Below are 17,809 nucleotides of genomic sequence, written 5' to 3'. Positions count from 1 at the left end.
GACTGGTTAGGCGATTGAAAAATCACCGTGTAGCCCGGCACAAAGATTGATTACTTCACATAACACTCCAGGCATGGAAAAGTCGATACAATTGTATCGAATTCTATACAAATGAGTTTGCTCGAGTACAAAAATACAATTCGATTCAATTCTTTTGCAATCTAAGATTTAAAAAAAAAAGAGGAAACCGAAAGCATAAAAAAAACGAGGGATCTATTTGTTTAATTTTTAATTTAATTCCAGATTTTTTGAATTAAAATATTTATAAAACTGATCAAGTTGTTCTATTTTTTCGACATTCATCATGTAAATTCGAAATGCTTAAACTGAATTCACTCTCTTAAGGCTTAACTACATACACCACTTTTTGAAAAAGTACAAAAGTAAAAATATTTTTTTTCTGGCTATCGCAATTGTTTTGTGATAAAGAGTATACAAATTGTTTTTTAGACCAAAAAATAAGCTTTCCGCATCATTTGTTTTAATTTTTCAAACCGAAATACTATACAAAAATGCGTTTGAAAATGTTCACTTTTGTACTTTTTCACTTTTTGAGCCAATGTAGTTAAGGCTTTATAAATTCAGAAAAAAAAAATAATAAAAATTTTCAAAGAAAAGCATAAAGCCCTGCAGACTTTTATATGGAATAGACATGGTAGTGTAGATAAAAGTTCGTAAACACGTTTGTCTTTATGTTGGAAATTTGTTCACATTATATTATAGTTGTGGTAATTACCGAATATTTAAGTTTGTAAAACTAATTTTAAGTTCAAAAGTGAGTCATTATACCTAAAAACAACAATTGCACTTTTGATTTTTGCATTTTTTTCAATTTTTTTTTTAATACATAGTGTTATGTGAAAATGTTCTTTATCCCATATTTATTTATACCGAAATTAAATAAAAATTTCCCTTTTACGCAGAAAATAATGAAATGTAAATGGAAAATTTATGAGTTTTTGCAAATAAAACATTTTGATTAAATTTTATTTTATTAGTTTCTCGTGTGAAAAGTATATTTCAATACAATTATACCCATTTCAGTACAATACAAATGAAATTCTCAGTACGATTGAAAAATCTCATTTTCCATCCCTGTAACACTTCCAAAATATTCCAACAAAAAAAAACAAGATCATTTCTATGTTGACACAAATTAAAAATTATTCTTCCCAAACTAAACCTTCTACTTCTCTATTATCTCTGGCCAACAACAAAAAACTGACATCTAATTTTCCATTCCCCTAAATTGAATTAATCAAAAAGTAGTGATATCACTTTTTCCGACAGCGCCCGTAAATAAAAATAAATAAAAATAATCCCACCACACAGCAACAAAAAAAAAAAAAAAGGACCAATTGTTTTTAATTATCTACTATGTGGCTAATCCCATCTCTTCCACTACCTTATCGACACTTGAAAGGAAAAGAAAAATTCGCTTGACGTTTTATTTTTTAATGATTTTCTTTGTACGGAAAAAAAAAATAAAATCTCCTCAGAATTCCAATATCGTGATTTATATTTTTTTTGTGCTAAGGTAAAATTTCATATTTTTTTTTAAAACAATTAAGAAAAAAAACAAGATAAACTTGAAATGTATTTTTATTGTAGTTATGGTAATTGCTAGTAATGAATGGATGAATTATGATGATGTTAAAAAGCAGCAATCGCAAATAATTGAAACGACGACGAATGCTCTAATGATGGCTGCACCTTCCTCTCTACAACCACCACCTCCATCTTCTTCTTCTTCTCTCTCCACAGCAATTGGAGGAATACCTCCAGGTACATTAATTAATAACAATTCAACAACAACCATTCTCCTAAATGATTCCTCCACCTCCTCTGATTGCGATGAACCCGGATGTGACACAAATAATGTCGCCCGAATGGTCCTCGTCTGTCAACCCGATTCCCATCCCTTTCAAACACGTACCATTTACCTAACACCGAATATCGAATGCAAAGTTGGTCGTTCGATTGCCAAAAGCAAATCATCCGACAACAATGCAATATTCGATTGCAAAGTCTTGTCTCGAACTCATGCCGTCCTCTGGTATTCCAATGATGGAAAGTTTTATGTCAAAGATACGAAAAGCTCCAATGGAACTTATATAAACGATCGCAAAATCAATTCCTCCGAGCCAGTTGAATTGAATTTTGGCGATGTTGTTAAATTTGGTGTCGAAGTTATGGAGAATTCGCGCAAAGAGGTTCATGGATGTATAATAGCATCTGTTAAACCATATTTACCTGATGGCCGCGAAGCCATTTCAATAACACAAGATAGTCCATTTCGTGGAGATAGTCGGATATCTTTTGAAGAATTGCATCGTTTAAATTTGTATATGCAAGAAACATCGCAGCGAGAGAAGCTTTTAAAAGCTAAGCTGCAAAATATACAAAATATTCTCGATGCAACGAGAAAGAATTCAACAATATGTTGGCAATCAATGATTGATGAAGATCGATTATTGAATCGTATTGATTTGTTAGAGAATAAATTGCAATTTTTACAAAAGAACTCTCCCGTTGATCAATTGAAAGATGAAATATTGAAATTGCAAGAGGAGAAATTTAGCTATCAAAATTCAGCCAAAGAAGCCTTAAGTAAAGTTTATCAAGAGCGTATGGAAGCAATGCAAAAGCTATCAAAGGTTGAACGGGATTATACTTGTAGCGAGAATGAATGTTCATTGTTGAGAGATCAAATACGGTATACAAAACAGAATTTGCAAGATGTTAATACGAGATTGTTGAGTTTGGAGAAGGAGTATAGCGAGTATAAGGATCAGGTGGAGAAGTGTCAGCGAGAGACGAATGAGGAACAGAATAATTTTGATGCTGCTGTTGCTGAGCTGGCTGAGAAGTTGAAAGAAAGTGAGACGGAGTGTGAGGAGTATAAGAAGAAGATTGGGGAATTGTTGTTGCAACGATCGGAAATGTTGGATGAAGAGGATCAAAAGAAAAAGGTATGATTTAAATGTGTTTTTTCTAACTACATATTTACTTTTTTAGGTACTTCATTAAGTTGGTTGGAGAATTCGAAGCATCTCTTGTTTATTATGTTTTATCAATTTTTTCTCTTTAGGAGTTTAGAGATGTACTTTAGTATTTTCCAAAAATGATGATTAATTCAGTTCTATGTAGAAAATATACCTATCTAATAACAGAGTTTCTAGCACTGTTTCGGTCAAGAGTACCTATCTCTACAATACAGTAGATTAAGCTCTTTAATTCTAAAGAACTCAATTTATTATATATAAGACTCATTTAACACAATTTTGTATTAAAATTAAAAGTTTACTTTGAAAAACACTAGCTTAGCTCATTCACAATTGGCAGGTTTCTGCTATTCGATTCAAAAGTCTAAAATAAGAAGCGTTTAAATGGGGGTTAAAATTAAACTTAAACAATCTTCTTTTTTTTTAATTTCTAAAACACACGTTTTGCTTTCGAAATTTAGCGTTTTTTCAAAGCCATGTTGACTTGATAAAGGCAGGAAATCTTTCGATTCACGTGAATCGAATAACAGAATACGGGTGAATATGTTGCATCTAGAAGAGGTTTTTGTATGGCTTTTTCATACTAGCAGGGCAGCTGCTTGTGTAATCAATTTATATTGAAGGTTTTGAATGAATAACAACAAATTGTGAGTGTTTTTCGGTCTCAATATTTTATAGGAAATATGAATAAGAAATTGAAGTAGAATTTTCCGAAGAATTCGAATATTGGATTCACAATTCCTAAAAAATATATTGTCACTATTATAAAAAGAGACTGTTTTGGGAACACATTTTTGAAAAATCATTAATTTTAAAATTTTTGTCACACTCGTGTGCCCACAGATGGTCGGCCAATCTTATTCATTGGATGCCATTTTTGTATGCTTTCGAAAACTATATTTAAACACTAATTAAACAGGAAGGGACCAAAAATTGTCACATCATTTCATGTACAAAATGAAGGATAACACTCCCAAAACTTATTCTTGAGTTATTCCAAGATCCATTCCCATTGCATTGGATATGTTACCAATTTTTGTTCTTTGACTGCTACTTTTTCAAGCATTCAATTGTGCATTTTTAAATAACTTTTAAGTTAATTTCGAGTAGCAAGCTACATTTGAATACGTCATGCTCTTCAAATTTGTATTCAATTATTTGAATGTCATAAATACCTACCTTAAATTTTTTTCATCCGTTCGTTTTTTCATCAATTCGAAGGTCATATCGATTTCTACCAAGGACCTTTTTTGTAGAACGCTGGATTCTCTACAAGAATACACTTTGCTAATTTGAAAGTAATACATTTTCAGTGAACTAGAAAATTTAGAAAAAGTAAAAAATATGTTTATAATTTTTTTTAACTTTGTCCTTGAATTAGTTTTCAAATGGTTAGATTAAAGAACAAAGTACACATACCTTTTTTGTAGAAAATTCTGTTTCCTAAAAGAATATGTTTTGCCCTTTTGATTATTATAATTTTTCAAGTTGTTACAAAATTGCGAACAAAAAAGGAATTTTTGATGATTTTCTCTAACTTTGAACCTCGAATAACTTTTAAACGGTTAGATACAGGAAAAAGTAGAGCGTTCAATTTCATACAAGAATATGTAAAGAAATTTGCTAATAAGTCGATTAAAAAAAATACAAAATCTAGCTGTGTGTATTATGAACCACTTGAGTTATTCTCATTTCAAAAAAAAAAAACAATTTTAACCCTCTACTGCATGAATTAATATTAGCGGACGAAAAAATTAAAAAATGCTTTACATGGGTTCTTTGGGTTGTTTCAAAACGGTTTTCATTAAAAAAATTTTTTTTAATTAATTTGTTTAAAAAATTTGTTTATAAGCCAAATTTGGCTTCGTATGCATTAAGGGGTAAGAAATTTTACTAATTTTATTTATTCAGATTATGTAAAGAATACATTTAAAAATATCAAGAGATAAATATTTATCATTTAAAAACAAAATAATGTAAAATAAATACATTGCATTACAAAAAGTTTAGAATTAATTCAAATTTGGCTCATTTTAAGCCATGGAACCGAGAAAAGCAATTTGTTTTTTCCGTTAAATATATTTTTTTCTGGTTCACATTCTTTTGACTGTCGAAGTAAGTCTTGCTCCAACATTTTCACCCACTCCCAGATCTTACAAAAGCTAAGAAGTAATAAAATTATTGAAAAATATTATAGGTGAGCCCCCCTTTCCCTGAAATTTGTGTGGTTACGCCGCCGGAAATGGGGTTAACATGTGAAAAATGTCTCTAAAAGCGAAGGGACTCCATTTCTGAATAAAACATAGCTTCCAAGCAAAATAACAATGTAAAGGAACAAAATTTTCCAACAAAAAAGTTTTACATATTGTGTAGATTTACAACCCCTGCATGCATACGAAGCCAAATATGGCTTCCCTACTTTTTGCCCTCCCAAGACCAGGCCAATAACTTTTTTTCAATAAAAATTGGTTCATAACATACACAATTAGACAATCGATCCTAAATAAATTTTTAATTCCACTTTACTTTCCAAAGAAACGCAGTAATTAACACTTAAAGTATGAATATATTCTACACTTTCGATTTCAATGCAAACGACTGATCGACTCACCTGTGATCATAAAATACACCTATATTTTGTGTCGGACACACGAAAAAACTATCTCTATGGGTTCTCAGAAACACAAAGAAGAGGATTGTATTGAATCTTTACCATTTTTTTGTGACAGAGAAGAGAAAAGTGCTTTCAAACTGACAAAACCATATTTGGCTTCGTATGCAGTAGAGGGTTAACATAAAGCTTTCCGACGAATCCGTTTTGATGTAGAAATCTTCAGTATTGAGAGAGAGAGAGAGATTTTGGCTTTTTGCCTTATGTAGAGCTTTTTGTAGAAAGTTTCGTTAAGAAGCTTTTTTTTTGCTTCCCAGTATCCTTATTATTCCGAATATTTTCAGTTAGAAAAATCTTAACATTAGTGAAGGATATAAAATCTGTGTATAAGGTACCCAAATAGGAATCAAAGTAAAGAGATAAATAAATTCAATCCAAACTAGAAGATAATGGATCTTGAAATAGTAAATATTACTTTGTTTATTTAATGGTTGTTGGAATAAGTTTTTAATTTTATAAAAAAAGTATGTATAGTAGCCGTTTTTTAGTATCATATAATATACGTGGAAAATAAACTTGATTATTTTTGTACATTAGGACATAGTGGGGCAATAGCGTATAGAAAATAAAAACCATTTTCAAAGAGCATAATGATAGAAAATATTTGGATAAGTGTTAAAATTCTGTAACAATTTCTAAAATCTATAAAGAAAATTAAAGGTGGGCAAGTCAAGTGTTTTTTTTTTTTCTAAAGAAAAAGCATTTGGGTGATACACCACTAAAAGCTCCTTTTCGTGACCCTGAATTAGTATTTGCAAATATCAACTTAAAAAAAGGAACATTTCATGAAAAAATCTTATTTCGTTTCCGTCGCGTGTTTCTCTTTGCTTCAGCATAGACAATCTTATTTTTAGTTTGCTTTTAAAAACAAAAAAATTAAATTTGACTGGGTTTCAGTATTCAGTATTCAAAGTTGAACACAATTGCACTAAAAATACACAATTTTCTTTTTGGGTCTTAAAATTAAAAAATCGATTTTTATGATTTATGAGCTTTTTTGAATTTTCTTTGAAATTTATCAGAAATATTTAAGAAATAATAGCTTGCAGAACAATTAAATATCCCGTGCATGATATATCCGTCATTTCCTCTAATTCGAAGACCAAAGTCGTAAAAACACTTGAAACCAAGTAGCCGTGAAAAGTCAGAAACTAAAAAGTATAAATGCATAATTTGAGCAGATTCAATGTCATTGATGTCGTTTTCAATTGGTAATTCGGAAGAGTTCTCCGATCCCAAACGCCAAAAAAACAGCAACACTGTTCTTTTCAGTCTGAAGTTTCATGTTTTTGTACATAGTATATGTTTTTTTTTACAATCTCCCTTAGTAAAAAATTAACTGCACAATATTATTAATATTCATTTTTATTTTGTGGAACTTTTCAAGAATTTATTTAAAGAAGGAAAAGCAGAAGCATTGCGGACGACCAATCGAAAACGACATAAGTTTTTGCATTCCAATAATACAATATAGTAGTAAAGGGAGGACTAAATAAAAGCTCAATGAAATTGTTAAACACAGAGCTTTTTACTCCGAAAGCTTATAACTCCGAATATTTTTATTTAAAAACAAAAATTAAGAAAAATGAATATAGAGTTTTTGGATAATGTGCCCTTAGGAAAACGGATACATCCAAACTTGAAGGAAATGGATCTAAAAATAAAAATAGTAAAAATTAGTGTTTATTCTTTGATTTTTGCAATAACTTTTAAGTTATTTAATATTTTGTTTAAAAAAAATCGAAGGCAAAACATTCAAACATAGTGCCTGACAAAAAATAATCTTACACAATTCACAATGATAACATTTATTTGATTACAATTTGATTTACAAAACAACAAAGAATGTAAAATGAAAAAAAAAACAAAAAAAGCCATATTTCATTTTTTTTATTTTTCAATTTTTGGAAAAAATGTATCTTAGAGAAAAATAAAAGTATGAAAATGAAACAAAAAGCTTCAAATTTTATGTAATGAAATTTCAAGTCTCAATAATTTTGTCAGTATTGTTTAACATTAGTTTCAAAAATCGAATGTAAACAATTCGATGCATTAAAAAATTCGGCAAACAATGATTTCGAAAAGTTCAAAAGTTTTAATTGGTTTATAATTTAAAACGCAGCGATAGGATCTCTCCAAGGACGAGAATAGGCTTTAAACGCTTCTTTAGACCTGTGCTGCGTCCATTGGCTTTCTAAGTATAATGATATCGATCCACTCAAAGTTCAGGGTTAGATTTAAGACCTGCTCGTTCGATTACATTTTATATTGATCAACACATTCCATGATATATTGTTTCTTTTTTTTACTATTTGATAACTTTTTTACTCTTCATATTTCTTTGCTAAAATATATTTTTAGGAAAAATACACAGAAGAAAACGTAGTTGATGCCGTTGTCAATGCAAATGCAAATGCAACAACAAACTATGTAGCCACAGTTAAAACAAATGACAGCAGCAGTACTACAACAACTCTAACCGACAATATAGATGCCGCTGCCGCCGACGAAAATAACGACAACGAAAGCGACAAATCATCAATCACAACCATCAATCACAATGATAACGACAAAAAATCAACCAATCTTGCTGCTAACAAATCAACAATCATGAAATGGCTTGAAAATTCTGATTTAAATTCAAAAGAAGGCTCCCTCGATATAATGAAGGCAATCTGCAATGAATCTGATTCTAGCGATGATAGTGAAAATAATGATGAAATTGAAAAATCCTCAATCATCACATCAAATACCACCACAACCACAAGTAGTACCACTGCAACACCAACTCCAACAATGTCATCCGAACATATTACCAATAAATTACAACTTGTTGATAAAAATCTTGTTCAACTTGAGGCTGAGCTGGGTAATAAACATGCAACAATTGCTGGTGTTGAAAATGGCATACAACAGCTTGAAAATGTATCATACCAATTGCTCAATTATACTGTATCACTTTTACGTGAAACTTACAGTGAAATGTGTAGACAAGACACAGTAGCAAATATGCCATCATCACCATTTAAAAACAAATCAACAACACAGCCACAATTGCAAATGCAAGAAACACTCATCAATGAAAATGATGATGATGATGAAGATGATGACGACGACGCTGACGAAGACGACAAACAGTACAAAAGAACGGATATTGTCCGACAAACACAAGATATAGCAGATTATCAAAATGAAGTCTTAAGACTCCAACAATTGCTCGAAAGCAAAGAATCTACAAATTCAGATACAATCAATACCTTACAATCTGAATGTGACGATTTAAAAGTAAGAATTTCGAATCTAACGAAATTAGTTCATAATCTAAATGAGCAAAACGAAGCTTTAGAAAAAGAAATCGCTGAAAGTAAAAATAATAAATCAACAAAAAGTACGAAATCAACAATAATAAACGAAGATAATGAATCGACATCGCCACAGCAGCCACCGAAAATAAATAATGCCGATAATGATGAGGAAACAAAATCGACAAAATCAAACGGAGAAGATTCTTTATTATTGTCATCTTGTTCAATTAGCTCAACGCAGCAGGAGTCACTTGAAAAACTCATCGAAGAAGAAAAAGTTGCCATGAATAATGCTGCAATTATGAATGAAGAGGAATTGATACTCTACAAAGAGAGATTCGGACAGACACAAGCTGAAAATTTGAAATTAAAACGCGAAATTGCTGAACTTAAATTAAAGTTTGATGATTTGGCTAAGGCGATTTTCAGAAAATCCCTTACATATGTAACTGTATTTGTTGCTCTAATTGTATATTTTATATTCTCTTATATTTAAGTGCTATATCACTCACACATACAAATACACACACATCCATATATATTCATAATCTTTTAAATAATTTTTTCATACACCAAGTCAATCAATCAATCAACACCATTTATCGATTCATAATATCAACTTTAGAGGGGTATTCAATGTTTACTTGTTTTAGTTAGAAATTTTGTGTCTATAAAAATAAGGAAGACAAATGAGATTACAAAACGACACGACTTGAATACCCCGTTTATATTCTTATAATCTTCATCTATAATTTTTTTTTTGTAATACAATTATTATCTTATGGTTTATTTGTTGTTTCTAAATTTGTTTTGTGTTGAGAAGCTCTTCATTAAAAAAAAAAAAAAAACAAAAATGTAATTCACGAAGTTATGCCACCATTAAACAAAAAAATCGTCTTTTCTATCTAAACAAAATTCTATTGTATTGATATGCATCTCTCTTTAGGCAATAAATCATCATTTGGAAACACTTATTATAAAAAATCACCGAACAAAAAAAAATGTTTTTTATATACCTTTTGTTTAAATGCGTTATATGCATTTATTCAAACCGCTTTATTATGTAAATTAATCCAAGCTTATGAAATCAAATTGAGGAAGGGCGCAAGCAGTTAAAAAAAAGCAAGCAAAACACATCTCTAAAATTAAAATTAAAAATAAAATAAAAAATTTAAATTTAATCAAATAGGAATTAAGGAAGCAAACAATTTAAAAAAATCTTTTGTTTGTAGATCAAACTTTTTGCTTATCTTTTATCGCAAACAAAAATTGAAAATGTGAATAAATAAAAACAAGCTTTTCTTGTCGAAGAAGAAGTTAGGTACACAGATCTTCAAAAGCAACAAAAAAGAATGATTTGTGAATTTATGTATATTAGACAAATTTCTATCTATACACACATTTTTTTTTATTTTGTCAATTCGATAAAAACCGATTAAAAATAGCAAAAAAAAAAATAAAATTATTTATATTTATATAAATGTATAATGAATTTATATAAAATATAAATATGTATTATTAACCTTTAATTTATTGTTTAGTTTGTTTTTTTTTTCTTATTCTCGTTTTGTTTTTCTTATTAGTTTTTTTTTTTAAGGCTTTTAAATTGTCAAAATATACTATTTTTAAAGAATTGTTTATTATACCTACCAATTACAAGAAGAAAAACAAAAAAAAGTACATATTTACCTGTTTCAATATAAATATTAAAAAGTAAAAAAAAAAAATAAAATAAACAAAAAAAAAAAAAACAGAATCAAGCCAACAACAAGAAATTAATATACATCCAATATTATTATTATGTTATTGCATTTTTATTTTATCATCAACTCTCTACTCTAATGTGGGGGCAAAAAACAAAAACAAAAAAAAAAATAAAAATAATAAAATATTTTTTTTTTTGTTGAGAGTGTTATTATTACAATATACGAAAAAATCAGATAAATTTAATTATTATTTCAAAAAGTAATTTAATTTATTTGGCTATTAAATTTATGTTATTTTCAGAAATAAAAATAAAGAAAAATTATAAATCAACTAGGAATTGAATTTTATATTTATTACCATTAAACTAGATTATTTGTTTTACTAATAGCCCTCGCCTCGCCAGGGAGCTTATTCAATACAATGGAGATGAATAACTCGATGCAGATTTTAGGTGGAAAAAGAGGAAATACCATTTTGAATCAATTTTATAAAACAAAAACAACACACGTAATCCTACTTTCTATCGGGACCATATTTTTTAATAAAACTTAGTTCCTATTTTGGTCAACAGATCCAGATCTACTTTTGAAAAAATTGCTATTCCGTTCTAAAAATAAAATACATAGACCTGTTTTGAAAATACATAAAAATATTGATTTTTCAAAAAAAAAATTTATTCAAAAAATGTTTCTTTATTTTGGCCTGGTATGCAGCTCGCGCTTAATTTTAGCTCCCATACAAATTATATGAGCTAAAATGGATCCCATACAAATCGATAACTTGTATGGGAATTTTATCCCGGCTAAAATATAGCGCGAGCGAGCGAATAGTAATGTCGTTTTTGAACATTCAAATTTCAAATTCAAAAAGTGAAAATCTAATTTCCAAAATTGAAAAAGGAGCATTTTTGGAGTGAATTTTTCACTCCTAAAATTTTGAAAAAGTGACTACCAATACATCCACACTTCTTTCAAGACTAGTTTTCAAATTCTTTGGTGGTTGTTTTATTTTTTTTTTCTAAAAAAAATTTTATTTATTTATACCTACAAAAAATTAATAAAGTATTGAAAAAAAAAAAAAATAAAAAAAAATATCAATAAAAGTGAATATAAAAGATTGTGTTATTTTATTTATTATTTATCACAAATACATACAAAGCAAACGTTTAATAACTGTCACTCCAGCTGTCAAATTGCAAAATTACACGAAAAAAGAGTGATTCACTCCACGCTAGTGCAATTTGTTTGCAAAAAAAAGTACCTACACAAACTGTTTTTAAGGCCAAAAAATAAGCTTTCTGCATCATTGTTTTAATTTTCCAGTACCAAAAACTATCCACAAATGAGTTTGAAAATGTTCACTAACTTTTTGAACCAGTAATTAAGGCTTTAACTTAACTAATTGACGTAAAAGTGAAAGAAAAAAAGTCAAAATTTAAAAATGATGGAGAAAGCTTATTTTCTGGTCTACTCTTTTTACAAACAAAAAATGCGCTAACTTGACAAAATTGCTACTTTGGCAAAAAAGTGGCCAATGTAGTTAAGCCTTAACTTTGGAAAACGACAATACAAAAGGTGTGTTTTTTATTACCACCGGTCTTAACTGGACAAAAAAAACGCCTCGGGGCTTAACCTGAAATCTTGGCAGCACTGTATATTGAGTGTTCCGAAAACAGCAGACACAACAAAAATTTAGAGTAGTCATATTTTTCGCTTTCGTCATGTTCTTGTATTTTGCATGTATGTTTTACAAAGAGATAAAAAAATGTATGCTAGCAAAACTATTTTAATACATTTTGTCCTTCCAAACGTGAGTTTTCACGTTTTTAAACAAATTCTAAACAATTTATGAAAAAATTAGTTTGGTAGCACAGATTTAAAACTCTTCAAAAAGTTAAGCCCAGAGAAATCTCCGGGCTAAACAACTAAGCCCAAGGGGCTAAGGTGTTGTTGTATTTAACATGTAAATTGCTTAGCCCAGACTGCGTTTTTTTTTGTCAAGTTAAGGCCGGTTGTAATAAAAAAACACATATAAAGTAAACTTCAAATCACTCCATCTGCACAAACGCATCGTGAGCAATTTCCAAAACTAAACAAAAAAAAGAGTAATTCTGGTACTGGAAAAAAACGAGAAGTTTAAATTCCGAAAGCACACAGGTAGACAAAATTTTTTTTGTCAGATTTGAAGATCCACCATAGTGTAACTTCAACCTTATTGTTATTAGTTGAGTGTATTATCAGCCTTAGAACTAATCAAAGGGAAATTAAATTTCCCCATGATCTTCTTTATTTTATACTCTTTGGTGTTTGGTTCTTTTGATTTGCGATTTCCACATGTTTTATTTCTTTTCTAGTTTCATGGTGCAATAAATAAATTCAATTTAAATAATGTCGCTCTTTATTGTCGATACAGAAAGAAATTTAGATCTCTTGAACGATATTGATACTAAAAGTATCACTAATTATTCAGAAGAAGAAACACTTTCAAAGAAACCAACGCCATTTTTCCCAGGAGACATCGATCCCGGTTCAGAAGAGGAAGATGATGGAGATTATGGAGGTAAACTAGTTGAACACAAATTAGTTTCAAAATCTTTGAATTATTCACTTCATTAAGGATTACCACCACCAAGTCATGATATATCCCACCTGCTTAAAAAATTCACCGAAGCCCCGCCAAAAACAAAAGCAGAATGTGACATGGAATATGCTGTTAATTCGGTGAAGGCTGCAGATGCAGCCAAAGCTGAAAAGAAATCAAATAAACCCTTAAAATACAAAAATCGCCCTAACAAAGATTTACTCTTTCACGAATATGACAAGAAAACTGGAATCATTTCGGATGCATTGTCACAAACAAATTGCGCTGAAGAATTAAAAGCATCTACTTTAGATGGCATAGAAAAAGCAAAAGGTTTGCCAAAACTTCATGATAAAACACTACGCAATATAAGAAGGGTAAGAGTCTATTTTAATTTCTTTAATATTAGTAAAGGTAAAATAGGCACATAAAATCAACAAATACAAAAAAAAAAATTGTAACAATCATGAAACTTGGCTAAAAGTTTGCTTTTGGGATAAGAACAAGTTGTTTTTTTTTTCGAGGAGACAGTAAAATCTGTAATTAGTCCCAAAATGCCAATGATTCGTGTAAAACGCCTAAGAACTTAAGTATAACCCCCTGAATACAATGGTGTAGCTGTGGCTGTAGCTTGCTACGCAAGTTGAAGAATTCTCAACTTTTTGCTCGGCTGCCGCCAACTTTTGTTGTTGTTTCCCTTAGCAAAATTTTGACAGTACAAATATTCAAATACTACAAGCTACAGCCACAGCTACACCAGTGTATTCAGCCAGTAAACGTTCAATTTGTCAAAAATAAAATAAATCATTGGCTTTTTCGAAAATTTTGCACAAATATAGTCCTGGCTATTATCTATTAACAGTATAAATTTCATTAATTGAAGAAAAAGAGACAAAAATAAAAAAAAAAAAAAAAAAAAAACAGTTAAAAACGGTCAAAAAACTTGGGATAACAAAATTTGTTTTTCCAGTAATTCGTTTGAGAATACCATTTTTTTGCACATGCATGCACACAACTATAATCTAAATATCGTCGGTGACGCGTGCAAAATGTGTAACTCCATCGACACAAATTTTTTAGGAGAGTAAAAAAACTATTCACGAATATTTGACTTTTTTCACGACACGATGTCACTTACAACGTTTTGCAACTAGAAATTATGGAGGTACACTTTGTTCTTACTATATTTATTGGCCACGGAGTTACACTTTTTTCTAAAGTGCGAATTCAACGGTTAATATGACTAAAATGGGGATTGCCGCCCGGTATGAGGGATTGTAGATATTGAGCAAATCTAACAGTGATGGCATCAAAATCTCATTTTCAAAAAAAAAAAAAAAAAAATGGAGTTATACAATTTGCACGCGTCACCGACGATATTATGATTGAATTGAACGCTACGAAAAATTTCTAAAAATATAAACCCACTCCTAAAAAACTAGGTATTTTTCATACCTCACAGACTTAGAAAAAATCGGTTATAAACCCCTAATCTTTTTTTTTATTACCTTTTGAAAGGCATTTTTCAAATTGTCAAAAAAATGTGCCCTACCTACATATAATCACTACTTTGTTAGAGCCATTAGGTCTGTTTAATGAAGAAAAACTGGAACAGAAAAGATGAGAACAGCACAAATTCTTGAAAACTGTCAGAACAAAAAAGATCAGAAAAGTACACCTTCCTATTTTATAGGGTTGACTTTTGCCTATCAGTTTTGAAATTTAAAATTAAAATAATTTTTTTTTGTTCTGACTTTTCATTCAAATAAATTATAATTAATCAGAATATTTTTCACATTTTGAATTTTTCGTCATATTAAGAAGATTCTAAACAAATTTCCATTATTTTGAATTTATTTAAATATATTTTTGTAAGAATAAAACAAATCAGTTGCCGTCAGCTGGAAAACTTCATGGAACACAAAATGACAGTTTGTAGAACAGTTTAGGGCAAGGTTTTCCTCTATGAAACACACAAACCTATACTTTTTGGATCTTTTCTGTGCGGATCAGATTCATAAGGTCTACCTCATGTTTTAGTTTTAAAAACCATTTATAACTTAGTTTTGAAATAAAAAAAAAAAAATATTTTCAATACCATTGATAGCCTTACAGTAAATGTATCTATCGATTAAAAAAAATCAACTTTCTACAACGTCACGTTTAGAAAATAGCTACTTTTCTGCAATTTTGTTTTACCCCTTTTTACCCTATTAAGGCCGTGTGTGAATTGCGTTAAATAGTTTACCCCTGTTAAATTTTTGACACTATTGAGGTTAATAAAAAAAATTTTAGCTCTGTCTTTTTTTTGCCATGATACTCCTTTTTAATAAAAAAAAAAAAAACAAAACCTGCAAAAAAATTTAACCTAAATTTAACCAGGTCCGAGAGCCCATTAAATTTTTAACAGCTGAAAATTTTTTATTCAACTCATAGTGTCAAAAATTTAATAGGGATTAACTATTTAACGCAATTCACATACGGCTTAAATAATGGAATTTTTCAAAATCCTTCATTAGTATTCACCTTTAGGTTATTATCTTTTCAATTCAACGTTTTTACCAAATTTCATTAGAGTGGCCCATCATTTTTCTTTTCACTCAAAAAACACCATTTTAACCATGATATTCTTATAGACACTTTAGATTCTTGTTTCAAATCTTAAAAATAATATAATTGCTGAATTTCAATAGGGTACCATTACTATTACTTACTTTTTCCAATATGCCCACATTTTTTCTACACTTAAAAAAACACCCTTGCACATGAAAAAAAATGAATAGAATTATTTTATTTGTAATTCCTATGAAAAAAAAACAACATTTTTAATAAATTTCATAAGGGTAACTTTTATACCATTGATTTTATCGTACTAATCGCAGATTTTCCTTATTTCCCAAAAACAAAAAAAAAACACCCTTTCACCTAAAATATTTGTATAGACTGTCTAGAAATGAAACATTTGTAACAACTTTAATTGGTGTAAAATTTCTGTTCCAGTTTTTGTGGTACTAATTCCGAATTTCATCATTTCTTAAAAAAAAAAAACACCCTTTCAATCAAGATAATTTTGTACTCTGTAGATTCTTAGTTCTTATAACAAACAACACTTTTTTACCAAGTTTAAAAATTAACAAAATTGATGTCTTATGTTATGATACCTTTTTCACACATAACTCAACCCATAAAAAAAGACCCTTTCACCAAAAATATTTTTAAGAACTTTATGAATCCTTTGTCCCTCCTGCTTTATCTAAAACTTTCATCCCGAATTTTATCAGTGAATCATGATTTTCAGATGGGGTTCGATTATATTTTACCTGTTGAAGTAAAAAAACAAGCACCCTTTGTTTTTAATTGGAAATGAATTTTCTTAAAGCAATCGTATTGACTTTATATTGTATGTCATTAGATTCAGCATCAAAAAATACCTTTAAAATATGTTTCATATGATCATATTCCACAAACAATTTTTTTTCACTATATTTTTGACCTACTCTTTGATCTCCCTCTTGTCCGCAAAAAAACACACTTCCAACCAACTTTTTTGATCCTTGGTTCTTAACCCTAAAGCAAACTTTTTGCCAATTTTCATGAGTGTAACAATTTTTTTTAAAGTCTATTTTACCTGTACTATAGTATCTAATTCCCGCCAAAAACAAAACAAAAATGATGAAATATTCGACAGCTGAAGCTTGTTTGAGAACAAGTAAAGTGGCCACTTACTATCATTCTCAGAGGTGAAATAGTACACTTGTCTAGACTCACAATAACCGAAAACTTAGCTTCACTCGTTGTAATCTTAGGAGCGATTGTTTAGTCTCTAATCGCTCCTGTAAGGCCGACGAGACATCAATTTAATGGCACTTTTTTAGACTATTGAAGAATAGCGAGTAATTTTCTACAATTTAAAAATATGTGCGCACATTACCATCCCCCAATGAAGCAATAAGTTCTCGATAGACAGTGTATTCTCTGAGAAGGGTTTGTGGTCCATATTGATGTCTTCTTTAGTAAACTGATGTTTTTCAATCAAGCTTTTTTAAAGCATGATAAAGCCTGAAGAGAATCTGATAATTTCACTTTGTTCACAGATTGAAGCAGCTAAAACTAAGGGTGAAGGTTGGTTTAATATGGGAGCAACTGAAGTGACGGAAGAAGTTGAAAATGATTTGAAAATTCTTCAAATGAGATCTGTGTTGAATCCTAAACAGTTCTACAAAAAGAATGATCTTAAAGTACTGCCTAAGTACTTCCAGGTAATTTGTTGAAGTTGTATTAATTAAATTCTTTATAAACTGTGGGGTTTTTCTTTTCAAGATTGGAACTGTGCAACATTCACCATTAGATTACTATAAAGAACGTGATACTAAACGAAACAAAAAGAAGACTTTGGTCGATGAATTGTTGGCTGATGCTGAATTCCAAAAATTCAATAAACGGAAGTACAAGGAAACAGTTGCGAAAAACGATATGTATGCGCGTAGGAAGGCAATGAAAAAGATGAAGAAATTAAAGAAGAATAAAAAATAAGAAAAAAA

General features: G+C 29.6%; 2 protein-coding genes and 1 non-coding gene across 3 annotated transcripts; all 3 read left to right on the top strand.

Moving 5' to 3' along the window:
- The first annotated feature begins 1,250 nt into the window (after positions 1-1,250).
- LOC129920257 (sarcolemmal membrane-associated protein) lies at positions 1,251-10,149 on the top strand. Its single transcript, XM_056001540.1, has 3 exons — positions 1,251-1,537; positions 1,612-2,972; positions 8,038-10,149. The coding sequence occupies exons 2-3, from the start codon at positions 1,614-1,616 to the stop codon at positions 9,475-9,477; spliced, it is 2,799 nt and encodes a 932-aa protein (XP_055857515.1). The 5' UTR covers positions 1,251-1,537; positions 1,612-1,613; the 3' UTR covers positions 9,478-10,149.
- A 2,841-nt stretch (positions 10,150-12,990) lies between these two features.
- LOC129920254 (deoxynucleotidyltransferase terminal-interacting protein 2) lies at positions 12,991-17,809 on the top strand. The gene is made up of 4 exons (XM_056001535.1): positions 12,991-13,247; positions 13,305-13,645; positions 17,363-17,527; positions 17,589-17,809. The coding sequence occupies exons 1-4, from the start codon at positions 13,076-13,078 to the stop codon at positions 17,799-17,801; spliced, it is 891 nt and encodes a 296-aa protein (XP_055857510.1). The 5' UTR covers positions 12,991-13,075; the 3' UTR covers positions 17,802-17,809.
- LOC129920331 (small nucleolar RNA U85) lies at positions 16,985-17,295 on the top strand. Its single transcript, XR_008773249.1, has one exon. It is a non-coding gene; the product is annotated as a small nucleolar RNA U85 (small nucleolar RNA).

Source organism: Episyrphus balteatus, chromosome 4 (genome assembly GCF_945859705.1).
Source record: "Episyrphus balteatus chromosome 4, idEpiBalt1.1, whole genome shotgun sequence".
Lineage (NCBI taxonomy): Eukaryota > Metazoa > Arthropoda > Insecta > Diptera > Syrphidae > Episyrphus > Episyrphus balteatus.
This window is presented reverse-complemented; position numbering and strand designations above follow the sequence as displayed.